Below are 25,601 nucleotides of genomic sequence, written 5' to 3' on the forward strand. Positions count from 1 at the left end.
TAAGAAAATATGTAAATTATATAATAATAATATGATTTAAAATATTGTATGAAAATATATAGTATATTACAAAGTGGATGATATCTACAATAAATAGAAAATTATTTTTATATTGTTATTAATATAAACAAAGAGTAACGTGTCAATGGAAATGAACAAAAATTCATTTTTACAGGAGATCTGTAATTTTTTTGTATTGGTTTTACCTCATCCAATTTAAGGTTCCACGAGCAAATTAATCGAACTATTTACAGTTAGAACATGCAAAGATAAAGGAACAAATTTGAAAAAGTTAATGAAACATTCATTTAGAGATATATGTAAGTATGGCCATGAATCCAGCGAGGAGTATCTCATCCAAGTCTTCCACAAAATTCTGGAAGTGATCTCATAGAAACACTTTGCTGGAAAAACAAAACAACACTATGAATCAGAAAATTAAAAATAATAAAATAAATAAATTGTAACTAGTATATAAAATGATAACAAAAAATACCTTAAATACTTGTGGATCCAAATACAGAAGTGAGAAAGTCATCATCCTCAGAGAAAATCTGCAAGTTCTTGGAGTCCATGAGGAAGTCAATTGCCTCCTCATTGAACTTCAGCAAAAAAGCCAACCTGATGAGCTCAGAGAGTGGAGCAACATGATCGTGATTCTCCATCAAAACACCCTCTGATATGGCTTCTGAAAAATATGTTGCATACTTTACCAAGCCAGCATTTTCACCATGCCAGTTCATTTGGGTGAAAAACTTTGAACTTTGACTCTCCCAACGAACCATTCTGTTTTCCCTTTTGGTAATGATGTTCCCTGATGATAATGACAAACTATAACTTACAATGATTGAATCTTTGATTTCAAAGAAACTCAAGTTGAGTAAACCTTTGACAGCTTCATGCCTCTTGTTTGGTTCCATTTTAAGGCTGGAACAAGCAAGAAAACCAAGAATAAGTTTCACCAACACCTTCACATTACAAACATTAGCAGCATCAATCTGCTTAAGTTCAACAACATTCGGCAGTGAGGGATCTTCAGTGCTTATACACTCAGAGACACTTCGAGCACCAATCTTTCTGTACAAATCAGATAAATCATTCCTAGATGACGGCACCAAGTCCTGAGGATACCAGACAAAGACTTTCTCCATCTCAAATAGCCTCTTCATATGAAGGTTGTCAGGAATGAAAACATCTTTCTTCTCTAGCAAGAATATCTCATTGTTGCCTGAAGTAGCAGGAAGCTTCAAGAACCTTTTAGAAAGTTTTTTCTCAGTATCTAAGGTAAAATGGTGTAACATATATAACCAGAACTTATGGCACTTGTCGTATGACAGCTGTTCCACTGAACTCTCCCATTCATTCCAAAGGTTGACATAATCATCAACTGAGGGCTTATTACTGACTTTCATGTCTGAGGAGAAAAAGGGAAGAATCTTCTTATCATAGATATCTTCTAGAACATAAAATTTGGAAGCAAAAAGATTATCAGGATCATGTATCACACATTCTTTTGCATGCACCCACTTTGCACTTTCTAGTATCCAAATCTTAGTGGTTGCTGCTACATCCTGAGTTTGGCGGTGTTCACTTAAGTACCTATAAAATCCAAAATGTTGTGATAATTTGACCCAAAATAAATATCAGGAATCTGATCGAGTAAAGAATATAATAAGTCGGTAACAAAAGAACATGTTGACTATAATAAATGATTATTTTCTACCTCGATGTTAGTTAACACACACATAGAGATTCCTTTTAGTTCGAAAATTCTATAACAGAAACTCACAGTAATCCAAATTCTATAATATGACTTCATCTAGTGACCCAAATAATCTTATTAAAGAGAAAATAGTAATAAATCCTAGGACAAAAGTTTGAACACAAAAGACAAAAAAATATATTCTTGAGAGATTATTTGCTTAGCAGCCAAAAATATGCTTGAGTTGAGAGTACCTGTATATTTGCACAATAGTGTTATAATCGGAGACAGAGTCAAGGTACTTAGCAGCCAAAACACATCCTTCCTCAAGGTCAACAATGACTCCTATTTCTTTGAGTTCTTTTTTGTAAGATGCAATTTGGGGACCATAAAAATTGGCATCAATGAAAAGCCCATCAGTTGGCTTGAAGTACACACCCCACTTGGAATCGAACAACAGACACTGATCTGGAGACCTATAACCATCATGTGTTTTCAACCAGTTTGTAGACAATCTTTTTTTGAAGCCTTCATCAAGGGGCAACACAGCCCCTTTGAGTTGAAGTCGAATACACTCCAAAAAAGAAAAGACACTTTCAGGAGCAATGGTGGAGGGATCTGAAGGAAAATTTAAATGTTTAAGCACAAACTTCACCCCATCTTTCAATTCAGTAGAAACACCAAATCTCTTCAGCTCTTCCTTGTACTCATGAATTTCTGTACCATAATAGCTGTCATCAATGAAAGGAAGACAAGTTATTGAAGAAATAGATTTCCATGACACACCATCAAGAAGCAATCTCTTGGAACACTATAGCCACCAATCCTGGTAAGCAACCACTTCTCACTTCGTACGGTCTCTAAGAGATCAGCCGAAAATTTATATCCCGTTCCCTTAATCAGTCTGTGACATGGAAGAAACGATTTCACGTGTTGTTGGCTAAAGGAATCTTCATTTGCCTTCTGTTTGAACTGAAGAACAAATCCTTTGATAGCTTCCTCAAAGTCAACCACCACCCCTATTTGCTTCAATTCACCTTTGTAACTGAAAATTCTTTCTCCGTAGAATTTTTTATCAATCACAGGAAGATCACCAAATACCTCCAAAATGCAGCCCCATACAGGATCAGACAAAAAACAATCACCTGGAATTTTGAAACCCATGTTCGTCTTCACGCAGCTTGCTGTCTTGATTGAATTCACGAGTTCAACCGAGGCAGAGGAAAACTTTACGCATTCCATCAACAACAGAAACGCCTCAGCATTCAAACTGGCAAAGTTTGATGGTAATTTTAAATGATCAATGACAACTTGATAGTTTCTACTAAAGCCAACAATCACACCAAGCAACATAAGCTCCTCTTTGAAATTATAAATTTCCTTACCAAAATAAGTTCTATCAATAAAAGGAATAGCACTGATTTGTGAAGCAAATTTCCATTCCTCTTCATATAACACAGATCCCTCAGGAGACCTGAGACCAAGAGATGTCTTAAACCACTTACCTTTTTTGATGCTGTTAACAAATTTGTCTAAAGGAAGAACACGTTCCCTCTGACATTTAATGAATTCAAGCATCAAAATAACATGGTTGCGGCTTAAATTGTAATTTTCTGCTCTATGCATTAATTCTTTTCCAATGAATTCGCAAGCCTCCTCATAACTGAGCATCACACCAACAGTTTTCAGTTCCTTCTTATAGTGATGTATCCGACTTCCATAGAACGTCTCATCAACGAGTGGAATGTCCACAAGAGAAGAACAACTTTCCAGAGTTTTTCCCAAAGATGATTCAATTAGAAATGACTTTGAAGGTGGCATCCATCCATTGACTGTAACTTTGAGCCAGCTGCCATTCTTTATACATTCTAGGAATCTCTGTGGTATACCACCTGACTTGGAATTTATGTTCTTAATCCAACGCAACAGCAAAAAGGCATTCTCTTTTGTAAGTCGTGTATCTGCCGCAGAAAATCCAGAATTGGGAGGGCATAAATCTGGAATATCAGAAGCATCAAGGTGATCAGTCATGAATTCGATGAGCTTCTGGTAGTCTGTAGATTGACCCGCATAAGTAGACCTATTCAAGTATACCTCTCCCATCTCAACATAATTTTGATTCACCCAAGGATTTGACACCATCAACTTTGCCCAATTGCTTACTCTAGCTGGCACAAGAACCTCATTTCTAGATTCATTCACATTGCCATACTTGTCCACAATTGGCATAGACTCACAGAGTGCGTCAACTTCAAAGCTGGAAAAGTAATTTTTGGAAAAAGAATGATATAGGAAATTAGCATATATAACGGCAAGCTTGGAGTTGTTTCCTATGGAGCTGCAAAGATTTTCTGCAAAGTCATACACATTCAAAGTATTAAATCGGACTTCATTTTCTAGCCAATCCAGCAAAGTAGTCCTTTGGGGAAAAGTTAAGATAGCATGCTGAGTAAATTCTGGGATAAAATATTGATCGGTTACACAAGAAAATAGCCTGTTCCAACTAATAAGCCAAGAACGAGGACAAGACTTTTTGGAATCTGCCTGAACCAATTGTATGGACCCATTTCCACAATCATAAACACTGCAATGTGACAGACTCCCATCAGAACACACATACTTAAGCAATGGAATGTCGGTCTTGTTGGACTCACCAAAGAACGAGTCCCAATTTGTGGCAATAAAGAGTAAAAGCTTCAGATATAATTTTTCAGATAATCTATCCACAAAATTGGAACTCTGAATGCACTTTGCATACCAGCGAGCTTTAACATGTTCTACACCTAAAAACTCGAGTATGCCATCATACTGACTCATATCAAGAGCAGAACTCAAGATTTTCCTTTTACCATAAGATAGGTTGTCCAACTGTATTCCTTCAGCCCGAGCATCATTCAAAACATTCCAGAACCCAGGCAGAAGCCGTCCTACTTCACGTGGCTTACAGAAGTGCTTCTGCTCCTTGTAAGTCTCTATGGGAATTATGTTTTCTTCAAGCAGTTTCTTTTTTATTTTCTCCCTCACGTAGTATAATTTCTCGTATGAAGAACTTCTGATTGGAATGAATTTGAACATGTTTGCCAGAGTGGATACAGGAGCTTGATCTGACCCTAAGATAAGCGCTTTGAATGAATCAACAAAAGCTGTTGGAACACATTCTAGTATTCCATGGTTCCACTTGTCATCCATGAGAATTGTTTCCCTAGAAGATGCCAAGACAAAATCTGCTTGAATTATGAATGGGAAATTAGTGACCATTTCTGTGGGAAGAAAAGCATAGACCTCAGATGATCTCATTCCCCTATTAAGCCTATCCTGATGTGGGAAGGCTAATGTAACAACCCACTCCTCCACATCCTTTCTCTTTTCCACCACATTTTCCATCCTCACAGGAAACTTTTGCCTCCACATATAGTAGCTGCATTCCTTATCGGAACCACCATTTTCCGCAGCGGTTAAGTGCAAACTGTAGGACTCAGCATTAATGTTTTTCCTGGAAACAAAGTTAACCTCACTTGATATTGATATTGCACTAACTTTATTTTCCTTGGAATCCTCATTAAGTTCTCTTACAGAAAGATGTCTGATCTTCGCAAGAAACAAGAGAAGTTCTGGATGAAAGTTTGAGAGCTGCAGTTTCACAGGAGTGACTTTATCAGGCTTCAGAGGTAAGACAATTGTTGTAGTTGGAAGCAAATCAACTCCACCACCATATATGTCTTTTATGTCTTGAAGCGTTGGCTTCTCCTTAACCCACTCAGGAACTATATACCCAAGGCCACATTGTGGACAAGGCTTCTCGTTGAAGCGTATCTGATATCCATTGCTGAAAATATAAGGCTGAGTGGTAACCAGAAACACACTCTTGAACCCAATTCCTACCGGTCAACCAAAGGGAAAATTATGTCATGCCCCACCTTTAACTCGAAAAAATCTCTTACATTAATCATGCTAATTGATTACTGTGGTTTTTCAAAATAGATGACCAATGTTAATTTGAGTTCATATATTTCACAACAAAAGCAGTATTATTCTCTAAAACATTGTGACTGCCAAAAAAAATCAAACACACCGGCACACTCTAATGACAAGGCATTGCATTAATTCAAATACGTTGTTGGCATGTCTGAATAATTCATTCTGGTATTTTAACACTATTTTTTCTTCACTTAAAACAAGATCTTTGTAACAAGATTTTGAGACACACAAGAGAACGCATGTACCTTTCTCTCCAATGTAACCACTGCTCCTGTTGCCTTTCTTTGTGGACCGTCCAATACTGCATACAGATTCAATGTTTTTGCGGGAGAAACCCTTTTCATTGTTGAAAATCAGTAATGTAGCTGGAGCACCAGTAGCTGTAATGTCCTTGGAAGTTATGATGAACTCCAGTGAAGGCTTCACTCCTTTAGAGTACAGATTATCTTCTGCATTCTGTTAAAAGTAACAGTAGATTGATAGTGTTACATTATCTAACAGTTTAATCATTTACCACATGAAGCAACAAATTGAACACAAAAATAAGAGAAAATATATCATAGGCAGCAATTTTTTTCTGATTTCATTAACATGCCTTAACTTTACATTGTGAAGCAGCCCTATCAAATATAATGAATGGATAAATCCACAATTCAAAATGATTCTACACGTCCAAAGTAGATAAATAATTGTAAGGAACTTCATTTTTAGAGAAAAGTTTTCAAAATATAATTCAGATTATGTTAACAGTATTATAAAAATTACATAAAAATACTATAATAAAATACTATACTACATCAAAATGATTCTCTATGTTATTTTGTCAACACAACCTACACAGAAAGCACCAAGTTAGGTGGTGACTTATATCTCCTTGCAAGTTTCTGTTAGCATCTTTTACGTTGGATTACACATTCAATCTAACACTGAATAAATAAATAAGTAGAACTGCTATTGGGGAAACACATTGAAACATTGAGATGTATGCTGCTAAGTAGTAAGTGGGAACCTGAATGAGTTCCATCAGAAAGTGAACATCTTTGGTATAAAGCTCAACAGAGAGATTTTTGACAGCTTGGTGCAAATCTTCTATCAGAGGGTTTGGATCTTTGCCAATGGAAAATTTGTTCCTTCGTATTTCTTCAATGTGCTTCTTTGGTGTACCCATTTTCTAACTTACAACTATTTGATCACTGCTCACAATCACAACCAAAGGGTTAGAGAAAGTTAATATATATATATATAACAGAAAAGAGTGATCAAGTTATAGAGAATATGTTACTACTGTTTTCTACTAAAAATAAGAACTTGAAAATAGTTCAAAGAAATAGAGCATAAGACTAAATATGATTTTCTGAAGAAAGCAAAACAATTTTGATCCCTTTAAGAATAGCCCCATTGTGAATCTCTTTAAGAATTTGCCCCATTGTGAATCTAGGAAAACTACTCTTTTCTCAAATTTTCATCAGTTGGTAATTTTCTATTTCATACTATTCTTATAGAAGTACTTAAATGCACATGATGAAGATTGCAGCACCTTCACAATGCAGGACCTTCGGAATTATTATTTTCATTGATATAAAAAATAAAATTTTGTAAAAAAAATAAGTTTATATAAACAAAAACTTTTAGTTGTCCACCAAATCTATCTACTCTTTTTAAAATAATCTCCATCCAAAACTACACTGGTTCTCGTCAACTGACCTTGATCGGTTAGTGGTGGTGAATTCTAGGTCAACTTTTCTTTTTTGTTGTTGCAACTTTGAGATGCTTGAAATCTACAATGAAGAGAGTTCCACTTGATTACAAGACTTCAACGATCAAGTTAGTGAGAACATATAAGTATGAGTATAGAGTCTTAAGGACCTTTTTATAGTACTAGATCCTCATTTAGGAATTAATAAGCATAAAGATATTATGTTAATATATCCTTTATTTATTTTAGAGAGGTGGGCATTTAGAATAAATATATATGCCTAAGCGACTTAGTTATATTTTCAGTTGTTTTTATATTTATTACTGTTTTTTAATATATTTTGTCAGTTGTTTAGGCCAACTCATTGAACCTGTTATTATTTTGAGCCGAGTTAAGTATTTACCTTTTTAAACTAAATGGACCTGAATAATATACTTAAAATAATATAATAATTTTACTCAAAATATCAGATATTTTATACCGATAAAATCAAATCTCAATACACTCAACTATTTATATCATTTAGTATATAAAAATATGTTTACACCATTCAATAAATTTATGCACCACAAAATCAAAACAAAACAATTATCTGAATAAGTTTAAGAATTTCACCGTTAACTAAGTATCAACCTCAATAACTAAATATTCATAAAAATTATATTTCCTTTCTTGATTTATCCAACATCATTATAAATTGATTCTTCTAATCTCCACAATTATATCTCTCTTAAGATACTACAAACCTTCAATCCGAAAATTCCTCGTATAATAACTAAATATTTATATTTTATATCAATTTTTAACCCATAATATCACATGTTATCAAAATAGATTTTTCTCCTTCAAAAATTAAAAATCCTTTTTTTTTCTAATTCTAACCTTAAATATAACAAATATGATGAAAATAATAGAAAATATTTGCTTTGTTACGTTAATCACTCTTTCATGCATGTATATTTTCATTCATCAAAATAAGTGAAAACTGTGGGACCCATGTGCATTTAAATAATTTTTGAAGAATAAAACTGAAAAATATGCAGTAGCTTGAAACCAAAAACCTCATGCAACAACACTACTTTATAGTTTTTTTTGTTATCAACTGAATTAGATGTTAGTTTTCTTTATATTTTAATTACATTTAAATATTAGATTAATATTGAAATTAGTATTTGAAAATGATTTCAATTTATATCAGAAATTTAAAATGAATATTAGAATGGAAATTGATATTTTAGTTAAAAAATTATGTCGATGTTTAAAATTGGTGATTTTATATGGTGAACGATTTATATTCGTTTGAGATTTAATATAATCATTGAGTGATTTATTTTTGTAAGTTTTGATTTGAACACGTTTTATTATTCTTTGAATATAATATTCCTATTCCTATACTTTCTTTAGCTATCAATCTCTTCGTTGAATTATAATATTATTTATCATTTAATCAATAGCATTAAAATATTCATATTTAAATATAATAATTAATTAAATTAGTTGTTTAAATTTTAAAAAGGTGAAATGTAATATAAGTAGGATTCCTGTAATATATAATATAGTCTATATAAAGTAAAATAGAAAAATGTAGTATAATCGAACTATGACCTTTGTTATGTGAAGTAAGTAACACTCTTAGATCTCACAAGATTATTAAGCTTTATTCACCTCATTAAGATTAAATAAATATAAAATACCTTTAATTTCTAGCCTTAATAATAACTTTATTTTATAGATATTTTATTTTTATAATTTCAATTTCTTAACTTTTAATTATTCGTAATTGATTGTTAAGTTCCTTTTTTTATCATCCCTATTTTTTTTTTAATTTTCACTTAATTATTTTTAGTTTTCCTTTAAACATGACATATTAATAATCAGAGAAAACAAGTAACACTCATAATTAAATTAGAATAAAAAAACACAAAATACTTATGAATAATTAAAAAAAAACTATAAAATTATGAATTTTTCTTGAATTTTATATAATATAAAAACCAAAATTACTATGAGATATTATTAGAGACCAAAAGTTTTCATGATTGGAATATTCTTTCCTCTCCTAAATTTTATTTTTTTTCTAAAAGTTGTGGAGACTAGACTAATGATTTACTTGTTTTAAATATAATGATTTATTTTTTCTAAATATTAAAAAATATACTTTAATATTTATGGATAATCTGATACCATTGATAATGATACTTCGATAAGTCGATAAAGTAGGTAAAAATATTTTGTTATAATAGATTTTAAATGAATCTAATACCATATCTTTCGATCTAATTTAACTTCGTGACTTTTAAGTAAAAAAAAAAATAATAATAATAATAATAATATTATTATGGAAAATGGTTTCTAAATGTCAATGTTTGGAAGGAAGAAATTTCCACAGCATTGTTGGTGAGGTGTGTGTATGTGTGTGATTGGTGTTACTTTTTGTCCAAATTCACCAAGTCCATCTCATGCATTCAACAAAGACAAAGACTTTTACCACCATCATACTGCATTCCTATTTATCATCAATCAATGAGCCTAACTAAAATGTAAGGACCAAGTTGATTCTATCCATGGCTTCCCCTTTGATTCCCTTTCTCTTCCTCTCAATCATTCTGTTACCCTTTCAACTCATCACTGTTGTAGCCCAAACAAAAACCTACTTAGCTATTGGTGATTCTTATACTGCAGCAAAAAGCACCACCCCATGGTTGGTTTCATCACCTTCTGGTGACTTTGCCTTTGGTTTCCTCCCACTTGAGGACTCTCCTGATCATTTCATACTTTGCATTTGGTATGCCAAGATTCAAGGCAACACCATTGTTTGGTTTGCCAATAGGGAAAAGCCTGCACCAAAGGACTCAAAGGTGGAGCTTACTGCTAATGATGGGTTGGTGCTCACTGCCCCAAATGGTGACCGGTTATGGAATACAGGAACCAGTGTTACAGTTTCTGGGGGTTTGTTTAATGACACTGGAAACTTTGTGCTTCAGGGTGGTGACTCCAACAGTGCTTGGGAGAGTTTCAAGGATTATAGAAACACCTTGCTGCCCTATCAGACTCTGCAAAGGGGCCAAAAGCTTTTTTCTATGCTGAGGGAGAATGATTTCAACAGGGGCAGGTTTGAGCTATTTTTCAAAAATGATGGTAATCTTGTGATGCACTCTTTGAATTTACCATCTGGGTATTCTAATGAAAACTACTATGAAACTGGAACCATCGAGTCCAACACTTTTAGTGCTGGCACACAATTGGTGTTTGATAGCTCAGGAGATATGTATATTTTGAGAGCGAACAATGAAAGGTATAATTTGTCAGAAGAGGGTGTTGGAGTTTCCACCACTCAGTTTTACCTTAGAGCAACTCTTGATTTTTATGGGGTGTTCACACTCTATCGACATCCTAAGGGTTCTTCTGGCAGTGGAGGTTGGACCCCAGTGTGGTCTCATCCAGATAATATCTGTATGAATTATCTTGCTCCTGAAAGTAGTGGTGTTTGTGGTTATAATAGCATATGCAGTTTAAGAGATGATAAGAGACCAACTTGCCAGTGTCCAAAATGGTACTCCTTGGCTGACCCTAGTGATCCCTATGGTAGCTGCAAACCAGATTTTGTACAAGGATGTTTTGAAGGTGATCTTAGTAAAAGAAAGGATCTATATGAGTTTGAGGTGTTGACAGATACTGATTGGCCTCGTTCAGATTATGAGCTTCAAAGACCCTTTAATGAAGACCAATGCAAACAATCTTGTATGGAAGATTGTATGTGTTATGTTGCCATTTTCAGGTCAGGTGACAGCTGCTGGAAGAAGAAGTTGCCACTTTCAAATGGTAGAGTTGATGCCACACTTAATGGTGCAAAGGCCTTCATGAAAGTGAGAAAGGACAACTCCTCCTTGATTACTCCTCTAATCACTGTGAAGAACAATAGGAATACTTTGATTTTGGTTCTGTCAGTGCTTTTGGGTAGTTCCGCTTTTTTCAATCTCATATTGGTTTTTGCAATCTGCATGAGCACTAGCTATGTTTTCAAGTACAAGAAGAGGCTTAGAAGACATGGCAAAAGTGACACTACTGTGGGAACCAACTTGCGTTGCTTCACTTATGAGGAACTTGAAGAGGCCACTGATGGCTTTGACAAAGTGCTAGGGAAGGGAGCTTTTGGCGTTGTATATGAAGGCGTCGTCAACATAGGTTCTGTTACTCGTGTGGCGGTGAAAAGATTGAACACTTTTCTCTTGGAAGAGGTTCAGAAGGAATTCAAGAATGAACTGAATGTCATTGGACTCACACACCACAAGAACTTGGTTCGTTTATTTGGATTTTGTGAGACTGACTCAGAAAGGTTACTTGTTTATGAGTACATGGGCAATGGCACTTTAGCAAGTCTTATTTTTAATGTCGAGAAACCAAGTTGGAAACTGAGGCTACAAATTGCATCTGGGGTTGCTAGAGGACTTCTATATTTGCATGAAGAGTGCATCACACAGATCATCCACTGTGACATAAAGCCTCAGAACATACTCCTTGATGATTACTATGTTGCAAGAATTTCAGACTTTGGATTGGCCAAGCTTTTGAACATGAATCAGAGCAGAACCAACACTGCAATAAGGGGAACAAAAGGGTATGTTGCACTTGAATGGTTCAAAAACAAGCCAATCACGGCTAAAGTGGATGTCTATAGTTATGGGATGGTGTTGCTTGAGATAGTTTCATGCAGAAAAAGTGTAGAATTTGATGAAGAAGATGAATCCAGAGCAATCCTAAGTGAATGGGCTTATGACTGCTACTCTGAAGGTTCTCTTCATACCTTGGTTGAGGGTGATAAGGAGGCATTGGATGACATGAAGACAGTGGAGAAGTTGGTGATGATTGCCCTTTGGTGTGTGCAAGAGGATCCTGGTTTTAGACCAACCATGAGAAATGTGACACAGATGCTTGAAGGTGTTGTTGAAGTGGAGGTGCCACCATGTCCCTCACAAGTTAGTATTCAATATTCCCTAAACTAATCAGTTACCTGTGTTATCTACATTCCTTGTGAACTGTAGGATTTGGAGGTATGTATGTTCATTTGCAGTGACAAGTTTGGGGTTTTTAAGATCAATTCACCCTTTTGTATTAACTAGTTTGGTAAACAAGTTGTTATGTTTTGGATTGAGGAAGTGTAAGTAACTTAAATAAACCATCTAAGCAAAAGAAATGAAGCAGAAACTACTTACATTATACTCAGATCTTACAATTTCACAAGCTTCTCAGATAGCAGAATTCTGAACAATTGTTTGCAATAGCACATAAAACTAAACAAGATATGCATAACTCTTTTTCTCTCAAAATGTTGAAATTAGGTATTGAAAATCGATTTTCATGTTCAACACTCACTTGCAACAAAAGTTGTTAGAATTCATGAGTCAAGTACATGTAGATTTTTTTTTATCTCATAATTTTTTCATCCATCCTCGTACTCTAAGAAATTCCAAAATTATCCATCCCAGATTCTACAATTCAAAATACAAATTTTAACTTTCAAATTCTATAACACGATAAGTATTTGAATTCAACATCTCGAAATTAAAGAAAAACGTTTAATAAAAAAGTCAAAGGATAAATTGATTATTTTTTAAAGTATGTGGTGCAAGAAGAAACTTTTCTCACTTCATAATTATCTGGATTTCACATCTCGAAATGAAAGAAAAACGTTTAATAAAAAATGTCAAAGGATAAATTGATTATTTTTTAAAGTATGTGGTGCAGGAAGAAACTTCTCTCACTTCATAATTCATAACACATTCACAAGATTCAGTAAGACGAAAATATATTTTTTTATATTTAATAGTGTGTTTTTGTCTTTATAAAATTCATAGATTGTTTAGCTTTCAATAGTCATCCAATGTAGTAGTCGGACCTAAGTCATTTTTATAATAAAATTTAAATATAGTATTATATATATAATATTATAGATATTATTTTATACTATTTTTTAGTTAGAATAGTAATAATGTATCTACACGTATTACCTTAAAAATGTATATATTTAATAAAATATTTTATTAGTAAAATTATTAGTACAATTAAAATCAAAATTTCATTGAAAATCAGAACATCATAATAATTTTTGTTACCCATATATTATTACGCATGTGTCGTGAGAATAATATTTTAAAATAATTTACCTAATTCATCTAAATGAAAAAAAAATAATAAAAAAAATTATTGAAAATTTACATTTTCATTAGTTTTAAAAAATAAAACATTTTTTTATGCAAATTGGTCTGTAACTCAACTTGCATTTCGTATGCGGGACGAGACAATTTGACCTATATTTTACAGACCAAAAGTGAAACGAGCCAATGCGAAACATGTCAGCTCGCATTGTCATTCCTACAAACATTAAACTAAAATAATAAACATTTTCATATATCAATAATTACATAAATAATTTTATTATTTTAGGAAAAAATTAGAAGGGAAAGTAACAATTCAATAACTAAATTTAAAGTTATATATGCATAGTTTGAACTAACTTCTTCACAAATAATTTCGGACAAAAAAAAATAAAATACTTTTTTTCAAAAATTAAAACTAATTTATGTATAAGATAATTTATAAGACTCTTTCGTACAATTTTTCTACATTAAATTTTTACCTTTTGTACAAATTAATTTTATCTTTGAAGAAAAAAAAATTCCTTTTTTTTTCTCTTAAAAGTGTTTTGGCAGTTAATCTTTCATCCTATTGAAATAGACAAATCCCAATATTCACCAAGATAAAATACCTCAATAAGCATACATGCATAACTAATATATATTGAATAAATAAGAAAAACAAAACAAAAATCACTTACATAAGATAGTTAATGGAAAGTTTATTAAAAATGGAAATTAGTCAAACAAAAAAATAAGATTGACAAGACAAGTAAAATAGGCATATCTAAAATAGGCGGCGAGAAAATAAATAAATAAATAAATAATTTTTTCCTTAAAAAAATTAAATTTAAACAATGGTTTTTAAAAAAACAAAAAATGAATTAAAAAAATAAAGTAACACAATAAAAGTGAAAGGACTAGACTTTACTTTAGTAATAAACAGACAGAAAGGTAATTTTTATTTTTTTTAATTTTCCAATAACAAACAATTTATTAAAAGCCAGAGATGATTGATTATGAATTATATGAATGTAAGCTGTTATAATTTAATCAACTAAATGCCAAATAATTGAGTTAAGGTTACCCGATAATTAGTTATTGCTTAATATAATTGATTATTAATTATGAATAAATTTTTTGACAGAAAATAATATAAAATAACTTATTATTTAAGTATATAATACATTATTTTAAGAAAATAATCACTCATTTTAAGAAAATAATCACTTATTTCGATAATGCCACTTACCAACATATTTGTAAATATATAACTAAATATTATATGTCAACACGGTTAATTCAAAAGCAATACAATTATTATTAGAAATAGTACTAAATTTTAAGTATAAATAGCACTAAATTTTTTTAGAAGTACTAATTTCAATACAAGACAATTTTAAAGATATTATTATACTTAAAAAATATTATTTAACATAGTTATAATGAACCTTACTTTCTATTATAAAATAAGTATTTTAAAAATAAAGTAAAATGATATTCAGAAAGATTTGTCAACTAAGCATTGATAATGACCAAGAGGCAACTTCTTCCTGCACCTCTACAAATTTCTTACTTGCACCCCATCATTTTTGGAGAACACTATTTTGCCCCTTTTAAAAAATGACTTCTGGATTATTTTTTTCAAAATATTTCCGGAACATTTTTTCAAAACATGTTTTATGAATTCCAGATTTATCCATCTGAAAATTAAAAAAAAAATTATTCTGGAAAAGGTATTCTGGAATGATATTTTTCTCTTCCGGATTTTTTATTCTGAAAAACTGTAAAGGGTAATTTCGGTATTTTGAAGAATGTAGGGGTGCAGTAAAAAAAATAGGGATGCAGCAAGAAATTTTCTGACTAATATTAGCATTTTGATCCTAGAGTTAGTGTTGACTAGGCTTCTTCTTCCTGCACCCCTACATTTTTCTTCCTGCACCCCCAAAATTTCTAAATCCAGAAACTAGCCTTAATCTTTAATTTGAAAAAGGACACCGTGATTACCGGAAATAGGGATCTAGGAATGTGTTACAGATTCATCAATCTGGAATTGAGTATTTTTTTTTTCCAGATGAGGGGGTGTTTCGGAAGCAATTTTTGCATAAATTATTGATTTTCGGATTGCTGAATCTGGAAGCCTAATTCTGTTATGGATTCATGGATCCGGAATGCTTTTTTTTGAATTACAGATTTCTAAATCCAGAATGCATATTTCTGTTATGGATTGGTGGATTCAAAATTTTACCGGAAGTGTCAATCTGAAACTTTTCCGAATTCCATAATCCATAATGCAAAAAAATAAATACAGTTTAAATGCATTTTAGGATTTTTAAAATTTAATAGGGACAATTTAGTCTTTACATAATATTGTGGGGGTGTAGGAAGAAAAATGTAGGGGTGCAGGAAGATACTGCCTGTTGACTAGCTTGGTAGATAGACTCATAAATTCAACCAATCAAACTTTTTTTTTTAATTTTTTTTTCTTTAAAAGTCTTACAAAAATATATTTAAAAAAATTAAGGAGTTTAACTGAGAAATGTTTACGTAGGATTTGGTTTGATTTTTGGTTAAAAATATTTAAATTAATATAGAAATTAAATAAAGCAATCTAATCATAACCATAATTTAACGTGAACTAATTAACATTAAGCAACCATAAAAAATGTTATGGTTTTACTAAACAAATGGCAAACATAAACTAATTAACACTAACTAGATATTTAAATGAATAATAATTTTATCATAAACTAATTACATGCATACATAAACAATGGTTTCACTAACTAAATAATAATTTAACTCTAGTTAATTAAGAGCATGTTTAAACTAACTTCTAATAAGACTTTTAAAAAAATAGAAAAAAAATTGAAATTAATTTTCCCATAAATTAAATTTAACACATGTATGAATTAATTTGTAAAAGTTTTCTCATATAATTTTTTTGAATTTTTATGTTTAACTGGCAGATAAGCTAGTTTTAATTTGTAAAGGTTATTTGTTTCTAAACTTTTTTTTATAGAAAAGCTTATTTAAATGGGTTCTAAAAGTATGTTTAAAAATACTTTTGTCTACAAATTAAAATTAGTTAATTTATAAAATAAACTATCGAAAGTATTTCATACTAGCTCCTTTCAAATCTAATTTTTTTGTACTCATAAGATTTTTTAAACTTTTTTTTTCTTCTAAATGTTTATCAGGATTCCCAAAATGACTTGTGAATAGTCCATAGGATTTAATCACACTTAACCGTTTTAATCATACATTTTTGAACTGTAATCATGAATAAATTTTTTATTTTAATTAATATTTTTCTAATTAGATTTATTTGGACCTTAATTATTATTTCGGTTAATTTTGTGTTTTTAACCCAAGTTTTTTAATTAATCAAAATAGAAAAAAAATTTGAGATAAAGAATTAGATAATTAAATATGCAATTATTTCAGAAAAAGAATTGAAAGCAAATCTTCTACCTGAATATTTTCTCAAAATCCTGCAACTAAATTTCCTCTGCAAAACCCTTCAAAAAAATAGAGCAAATATACTTTGTAAGTATTATTTAAGAAAATCTTCTGCAATATATCTCACACTAGAATCAATTAAAATCAATCCGCAAATTTGAAGACAAATTGTAAACAATATATTAGGAAAATAATCGATAATAAAATCTCAGACTAGTTGAGAATGAAGATACCTGCTTAATAATTTGAAATAGAGAAAGTAAAGATTTGATAATTGAAACCTAGTTTTATTTTCCTTTTTGTATTATTCTTACTTTTGTCTCCGCATGGAAGACTAAACCTTTTTTTGTTGATTCCTTTGTATGTCTTGAGGTTTTGATCAATATTTTTTATTTTCAATTCTCTCTAGCAGTTGTTTTGATCTTCTAATCTCCTGAAAAATTGGTTTTGTGAGAGGTTGTACTTGAACACTTGATTGATAAACTTCTTAAACTTTGGTTTCTTATTTAGTTCGTATTATTCTAATTAATTTCTTGGGAACATGATTCAAGAGAAAGGAGATAAACATTTCCATGGAGTAAACACATAGAATAAAGTGGGTACTGATTAAACTAGTAGACGCACGCTTTACTAGTAAGTTTCAAGTTGAATCAGATTGGCGCATGTTCAACTTGGTTTAACTCTATTTGAGGATTGAGGAATGACTAATCTTTAGAGAACATGTGAAGAATTCAATGGTGGAAGAACTTCGGGATCAACCGCTTTTTATTGGTTGTTTTAATAATTTCTTTTATGTTTACTATTAAACAAATTATAAATAAAAAAACCCTTTTTTTTATCGTTATTGTTGTTAACTTTTCTTGCTTGCAGATAAATTTTGAGCACTGATTTCACTATTGAAATTTTTGGGAGACGACTTGTGATCGTCTGACCACAATTATACTATCACCTTTTTGGCATAGTTGTCGGGGAATCCAATTTGAATTTGGTTATCAATTTTATTGACCAAGAATATCTTGCTTTGATGAATCCAATCTTTCATGAAGATTTGAAGTTGTGTGTGTGCTTGTGTGTTTAGGTAGATTTTGATGTATATCTTTGCATTACATTATGGTCCAAGACTTCAAAAGTTATCTCCTTAAAAAAAATTGTTTTCTAAATTTGTTGTATTTTTTTAATTAGTTGATTCAAGTTTTAATCCGTTAAAATTACTTCTATTAAAGTTTGTTGACTATAGTACATATTTTTAATAGATTGATTTACTATATTAATAGGTTGAAAATAACTAAAGTTTTTAAAGATTTAAAAATATTTTGTTTTCTACTATTGCATACCTGTAGAATGGTTTTTTATACTCCTACACCATAAATACATCAAAATCAAGTGATTAACTTGGTTCATGGAGTTAACTCATTGAAAGTAAGGCCATAAAGATACCCACATAACCACGAGAATCAGATTGAAAATATGATATAAAAGATGTTGAAATAAGGTGTCATAAAACCAAGCAACAATCCATTTTCTTCTCCTATTGTATTGGTTAAGAAAAAAAAATGAGAATTGGAGGTTCTGCATGAATTATAGAGCCTTAAATGTGGTAACAATAAAAGATGTTTTTCCAATGCCAAGTGTGGATGAATTCCTAGATGAATTATATGGAGCACAATATTTCTCTAAGTTCTATTTAAGGTCTAGTTATCACCAAATTTTGATAAGGCTAGAAGATAGGATGAAAAGAACCTTTAGGACACACCAAGGACATTATGAATGGCTTGGCTAGTCATGCCATTTGGGGTGATTAATGCCCCAACAACATTTTAGAGCCTCGTGAATAAGATCTTCCAGCAATAGTTGAGAAATTAGTATTGGGTTTCTTTGATGATATCTTGGTTTACAATCCATGTTGGTACACACATCTACAACACTTAAAGACAAGATTACAAATCTTGCAACAACAACAATTGTTTGTTAGACTATCAAAATGTTCCTTTGGTGTGAGGGAGATTGATTATTTGGTGATATAGTTTCTTGTTCGATAGTTGCTATGAATTGGAAACAATTGAGAAGAATCTTAGGGTTGACATGTTACTATAAAAGGGTATGTTACCCTAGCATTACCGTTATTTGATTTGTTGAAGAAGGACAATTTTAATTGGAATGCTAAGAAAAAAAAATAAGTTTTTGAGGAACTCAAGGTAGTAGTAACTCAAACTCCTATCTTAACTCTGCCTAATTTTTCTCAATCCTCTATTTTGGAAACACATGCATCAGGATCTGGAATTAGAGCAATTTTAAGCCAGAGAAAACATTTGATTGCTTATTTCTCTAAGAAGTTGTCACCAAGAATGCAAATCCAGTATGCATATGCAAAAGAAATTTATGTTATAACAAAAGCACTAGCAAAATTTAGGCATTATCTATTGGGTCATCATTTCATAATCAGAAATGATTAAAGCAATTTGAAACAACTCACGGATCAGTCAATCCAAACATTAGAACAAGGAAAATGGTTATACAAGGTTTTGGGCTTTGACTTCCATATTGAATACAAAACAGGAAAGGAAAATTCAACAACGGATGGTATTCAAGGTCCATTATGTTAGCTTGGTCTGAGCCCAAAGCAATTTTCTTACAAAAAGTAAAAGAAGCATTGAAGAAAAACAAAAAGTTATTACAACAACTAGAAGCTTGCATGTGAAATAAAAGTATAAACCCTAATTTTGTCATTAAAAAAGGAATATTATAGTGGAAAAAATAGGTAGTTGTTCCTTCTGATCGAGATCTTATTAAGTATATTTTGGTGGAATATCATGTTTCTCTAATGGGGGACATGTTGGAATCAAAAGAACATTAGCCAAGCTGAAAAAGGAGTTTCATTGAAAGGGTATGAACGTTGATGTCATTAGATTTGTGCAATGTTTAGTTTGTCAATAAGCAAAATCTCATAATATGCCCCTGACAGGGAGCCTTTATTGATACCAATTCAAATATGGGAAGAGGTAGCCATGGTCTTCATTACAAGATTGCCAAATTCATTTGGGTTCACTGTAATAATGGTGGTGGTAGACCATCTATCAAAATATTGCTACTTTGCTGCACTGAAAACAAATTATAATAGTAGAATTGTGGTTGAGGTGTTTATGAAAATTATTGTCAAACTTCATGGAATGTTTAAGTCTATAGTTTTAGACAGGGATAAAGTAGTCATTTTTTGACAACATTTATTCAAATTACAGGACACTTCCTTGCCGATGTCTTCCGCTTACCATCCAAAAATTGATGGTCAGTTTGAAGTATTAAAAAAATGCTTAAAAATGTATCTTCGATGCCTCAGGTTTCATAATCCAAAGAACTAGTCCAAGGTGTTGGCTTGGGTAGAATATTGGTATAACACTGCTTTTCATAGCAGTTTAGGGATGACTCCTTTTAAGGAAATATATGGTAGGGACCCTTCTACATTGAAAAGATACAATTTTGATGATTAAGATCCTCCTTCAATTAAGGAGCTATTGGAACAAAGAAATGTTCTACTCGGTTGAAATAAAATATAGACAGAGCTTAGCTACATATGAAGATGCAAGTTGATAAAAAAAAAAGACACACTGAGTTTTTTGTCGGTGACTTGGTTTTGGTTAAGTTGCAACCATACAAGCAACACTCATGTGTGTTGAGGAACAACCAAAACCCGATAATGAGGTATTTTGGACCATTTGAGAAAATAGATAGAATAAGGAAGATGGCTTATAAACTCAAACTACATACTTCTGCAATGATCCACCTTATCTTCCATTTATCAATACTAAAACCATTTCAGGGAGATGCATTACAACCTTATATGCCTATTTCACTTCAGTTGAAAGAATAGATGAAATATATTTCTGAGATATTTTACAAATGTGATTACAGTCTCTATTTATAGACTATTTTACAACCTAATTAAGGAAAGAAATAATAGGTAATGAAAGCCAGAAATAATGGGTGTTTAAAGCTGTACAAATCAAATAAAATCAAATCAATAACAAATATGTCCTAATAAATATAGAATGGAATTTGCACTTAATTATAACATAATTCTCCTAATTATGTAACACTCCCCCTCAAGTTGGTGAATGTATATCTATCATTCCCAACTTGCAAGTAAGATCTTCGAATTGTTTTGTGGGAAGTCCCTTAGTAAACATATCTGCCAATTAGAGTCTTGAAGGGATGTACTCAGTGGCTTTAAGACCATCATCCAACTTCTCTTTAATAAAGTGTCGGTCTATCTTTACGTGCTTTGTTCGATCATGTTGAACCGGATTGTGTGCAATACTAATAGCGGACTTATTATCACATGCCAAGCCCATAGGAGCTTCATATTTTATTTTTACGTCATCAAGTATGATCTTCATCCATAAGAGTTCACACACCCCTTGAGCCATGGCTCTAAATTCTGCTTCTGCACTTGATCTTGCAACTACATTTTGCTTCTTGCTCCTCCATGCACCAGATTTCCACCCAAGAACATGCAGTAGCCTGTGGTGGATCTCCTATCAACAATCGATCCTGCATAGTCAGCGTCAGTATATACTTTCATGGATAAGTTTTCCCCCTTTTTGAATAACAATCCTTTTCCTGGAGAGGTTTTTAAGTACTGAAGAATTCTATCTACTGCCTGCGAGTGTCTTTCCCTTGGATCATGCATAAATTGGCTAACCACACTAATTGGTCACCTTGGCTTTTTATAAACAGAGTATGGTCACCTTGGCTTTGTCGGTACCCTAAAGATACCATAACTTGAGTAAACCAACCAAACCAAGCACGAGGTGATTGTTTAAGACCATACAGGGCCTTCTTAAGTCTGCACACCTTATTTTCTTCATTAACATTACCATAACTAGCTGGAATCTCCATGTATACTTCTTCCTCCAAGCTTCCATGCAAGAAGGCATTCTTAACATCAAATTGATGCATCTCCCAACCAAAGTGCACTGCCAAGGAGAGAATAATTTTGACTGTATTCATTTTTGCTACTGGAGCAAAAGTTTTCTCATAATCGATCCCATAGGTTTGAGTGTACCCTTTTGCAACCAACCTTGCCTTATATCGATCCAATGTGCCATTAGATCGAAACTTCACTGTGTATATCCACCGACAACCCATTGTCTTCTTATCCTTTGGTCTCTCTATAATCTCCAAAGTCTCATTCTTTTCTAATGCCTTCATTTCTTCATTCATGGCTCGAACCCAGTTCTCATCCTTTAAGGCTTCTTGTACTGATGTAGGGATTCTAATAGAATAAATAGCTAAAAGAAAACTCTGGAGCTGCATAGAAAGTTTTTCTATAGACACAAATTGAGATATAGGATATTTGCCACAAGATCTTTTTTTCTTTTCTCAAGGCAATAGGTAAATCATCTAGGTTAGTTTCATTTAAGGTGTTCTCAAAAGTCTCATAGATATGAATTCTTACCTCCGATTCAGACAATTGAAGTTGTTTTTCGATCAGGACGGGTTCTTGTTGCCTTCGTTAATATTGTTTCCCAAAGTATATGTCCTCATTATTCTTCTCTGGTAATGATGTTGGCATAGGGTCTTTGTCATTCTCCCTAAGAACGAAATCCTGCAACAAAGGAAAAGGTGGCAACTCAAGGTCCTCAACTTCTTGAATACTCTCCCCCTAAAGCTGAGAACTGGGAAAGAAAGACTTTGTTTCATGGAAGGTGACATCTTTGGAAATATAAACTTTACGTCTTTGAGGATGATAACATTTGTACCCCTTTTTGTTGGGGGCATAACCGATGAAGACACATTTGATGGCACGAGGATCTAACTTACTCCGATAAGGACTATGAACATGGACAAAAGCAGGACAACCAAAGACACGATTCTGAAGACTATTCAACATGGGAATAGAAGGATAAAATGTGGTCATAAGCTGAATAGGAGTAACACCCTCTAAAACCCGAGAGGGTAATCTATTAATCAAATAAGTGGCAGTCAGGACTACTTCCCCCAGTAAGATCTAGGAACAGATGTTTGGAAAAGTAAAGCTCGAGTAACCTCAAGGAGATGCCGATTTTTCCTTTCAGTAACCGCATTTTGTTGAGGAGTGTTCACACAGGTTAATTCATGAACAACTTAGAAAGGTTTTGGTTCACATATTCTCTTCCATTATCAGAACGCAATCTCTTAATTGGACTTTCAAATTGTGTTTGAATCATTCAGTAAAACTTTACAAATAGGTGAAAAACTTCAGACTTATCTTTCATGAGGAATATTCAGGTAACCCGAATACAATCATCAATAAATGAAACAAACCATTTTGCACCCGAGATATTAGGAATAGGTGAAGGTCCCCATACATCTGAATGAATAAGATCAAAAGGTTTAGAACTTGTATTACCATTGGGAGGAAAAGTTGTCCGATGGTGTTTAGCAAACTGACAAACATCACAATGAAATGACTCAACAGACACTTTTGTAAATAAAACAGGAAATAAGGACTTAGGGTACTAAATGGAGGATGACCAAGACGTCTGTGTTGAAGGCATATTGATAAGTGTCTAATTTCAGTAATATTTCATATTAAAATATAGGCACTTATGAGGATTTATTGCTAATTTACATATAAAATAATCCCTAATTTATGAATTTATACCTTTTTACATTTTTTATGATCTTTATTTGAATAAGAGTATTTTATTCCCAAATTTGGTGTTAATTGCAGATTTCTAAGGAAGATTGGAGATTTGGATTAAAGATGAATGATTTGAGCTAAAAAGATAAAGATAGAAGGTCCCAGAATGGAAAAGATGCAAAGAAAGATTGGGCCTTTTTTATGTTTTATCATTTAGCCCATTAGTGCGACACAATAAACAACCTAATCCTAGAAAACTAGGATAAATAGACGGCTAGAGGCTCAACCTTAGTGTGCCAGATTGAGAGGAAAACACCATAGAGTGAATTGTAACCCAATTGGGGGAATGGAAGGTGATAGAAGTATGCGTGGCTAATTCTACCCTTTGGAATTGGGAGTAATCTGCTCAAACTCTTATGTATTGAGGTGATATTTTATATATTAATATTCAGTTCTTGATTGATTATTGGTATTGTTGTTTTACTTTTAATTCTCCGTGACAAATTGAGAATCTTAAATCTGACCGGGAGGTATTTTTAGGGTTCGGACCTAAACAACAATACTTAACATATTTGAGTGCTAGAAATAGACTTGAAATGTTAATTGTTATTAAACGTCTGAGCTTCGTTCTAAGTTGTTCTTATAAGTATGTGAGGGATCGATAGTTAGGGAACATTCTTAAGGATTTTATATGCGAGGAATCGATATAAATGATTTTTATACGGGCATCAATTTCAATTAAAGAACTTAATATTAACATGCTAATCAAAATACATGAGAGTGAGAGAGATGAAACTTAATCCCAATTTTTCCAATTGAAGCAACTAATTCTTTGTTTGTTTTCTTATTGATCAGTGCCAACATAATCACTTCACACTCTTTTTTATTGTTCTGTTGTTATATTTAGCGAATATTATACTCGATGATTCATTGTTCTTTGTGGAATCGATATCCGTCCTTAGGGACAATTATTACTTCTGACAAATGCGGTGCACTTGCCGTAAAAAGTCATCAAGTTTCCGTTGCCGGGGACAGGTTTGATTTGTTGAGTATAATTTCCTAAATATTGTGAATATACTAACTATTTTTTTTATGTGAATAATTTTTTTTAGTTTTTATTTTTTTTTTAATTTGAATATTTTTGTAAATATTTTGTTTTTCTTTTTAAATGTGAATAATTTTGTTTTTTTTGTTTTCTAGATTTTTTTTATTATTTTGTAAAGATTTTGTTTTTTTTTCTCTAGTTTTGAATACGTACAAAGTTTTTTTTTAATGTGAATATGTTTGTTTTTTTTTTTTAAAAAACTGTTATTTTTATGTTAATATTTTTCTTTTAAGTTTTTTTTTTATTTGTTTACTTTATTTATTTTATTTGTATTTTGTTTTATTATGTTTTATTTTATTCTTTACTTTTTTGTTTTATATTGTTTACGTAGTTTTTTTAACTGTAATTATTTTATTTTGTTTTGATTTTTGTTTTTATTATATTTTTATTTTATTTTGATTTGGATTTTGTTTGATCATATTTTATTTTTACGTTTAGCTTAAGTTGTTTATTTAGAGTTTACGTAGTTTTTATTTATTTATTATTTATTACTATTAGTTTCTGTTTTATTTTTGTTTATTTTTTAATAGTTATTTATTTTATTTTATTTTATTTTTATTTTTAGTTTTATTGTTTTCTTTGATTTCATTCTTAGTTTTTATTTTACGCAAGTTGTTTTTCTATCTATATATTCTGTTTTAGTTTTCTTAGTTAGTTATTTAATTTTGTTTATTTTGTATATTTTTAGTTTTTATATATTATTCTTGTTTTTATTTATTTTATTTTTCTTTTTGTTAAAAATTATAGTTTTATTATTTTATTTATTTTTTAGTTTTTATTTAAGTAAGTTTTTGTTTTTTTTTCTGTTTTTCATTTACTATTTATTTCTCTTTCTCTTGTTATTTTAAATTTTCTGTTTTCTTTATTTCATTTTTTTAAAAAAAAAAAACTATTTACTTGTTATA

The 25,601-nt window shown here is 31.5% G+C and overlaps 2 protein-coding genes across 2 annotated transcripts; one reads left to right on the forward strand and one right to left on the reverse strand.

The window, feature by feature from the left end:
• Positions 1 to 497: 497 nt before the first annotated feature.
• On the reverse strand, positions 498 to 6,848 carry LOC137818964 (uncharacterized). The gene is given in 5 exon segments (XM_090296041.1): positions 498 to 1,599; positions 1,957 to 2,497; positions 2,500 to 5,580; positions 5,926 to 6,136; positions 6,690 to 6,848. Coding segments are annotated over 5 exon segments (5,094 nt in total).
• Positions 6,849 to 9,820: 2,972 nt separating this feature from the next.
• Positions 9,821 to 12,593, forward strand: LOC137818861 (G-type lectin S-receptor-like serine/threonine-protein kinase LECRK2). Its single transcript, XM_068622490.2, has one exon. The coding sequence runs from the start codon at positions 9,941 to 9,943 to the stop codon at positions 12,377 to 12,379; it is 2,439 nt and encodes an 812-aa protein (XP_068478591.2). The 5' UTR covers positions 9,821 to 9,940; the 3' UTR covers positions 12,380 to 12,593.
• Positions 12,594 to 25,601: the final 13,008 nt, after the last annotated feature.

The sequence above is a fragment of the Phaseolus vulgaris genome, chromosome 10 (assembly GCF_051622355.1).
Source record: "Phaseolus vulgaris cultivar YP4 chromosome 10, ASM5162235v1, whole genome shotgun sequence".
NCBI classification, from domain to species: Eukaryota; Viridiplantae; Streptophyta; class Magnoliopsida; order Fabales; family Fabaceae; genus Phaseolus; species Phaseolus vulgaris.

Coding starts and splice junctions, on each gene's coding strand:
- LOC137818861 (XM_068622490.2), top strand. CDS start 9,941: ATGGCTTCCCCTTTGATTCCCTTTCTCTTCCTCTCAATCATTCTGTTA.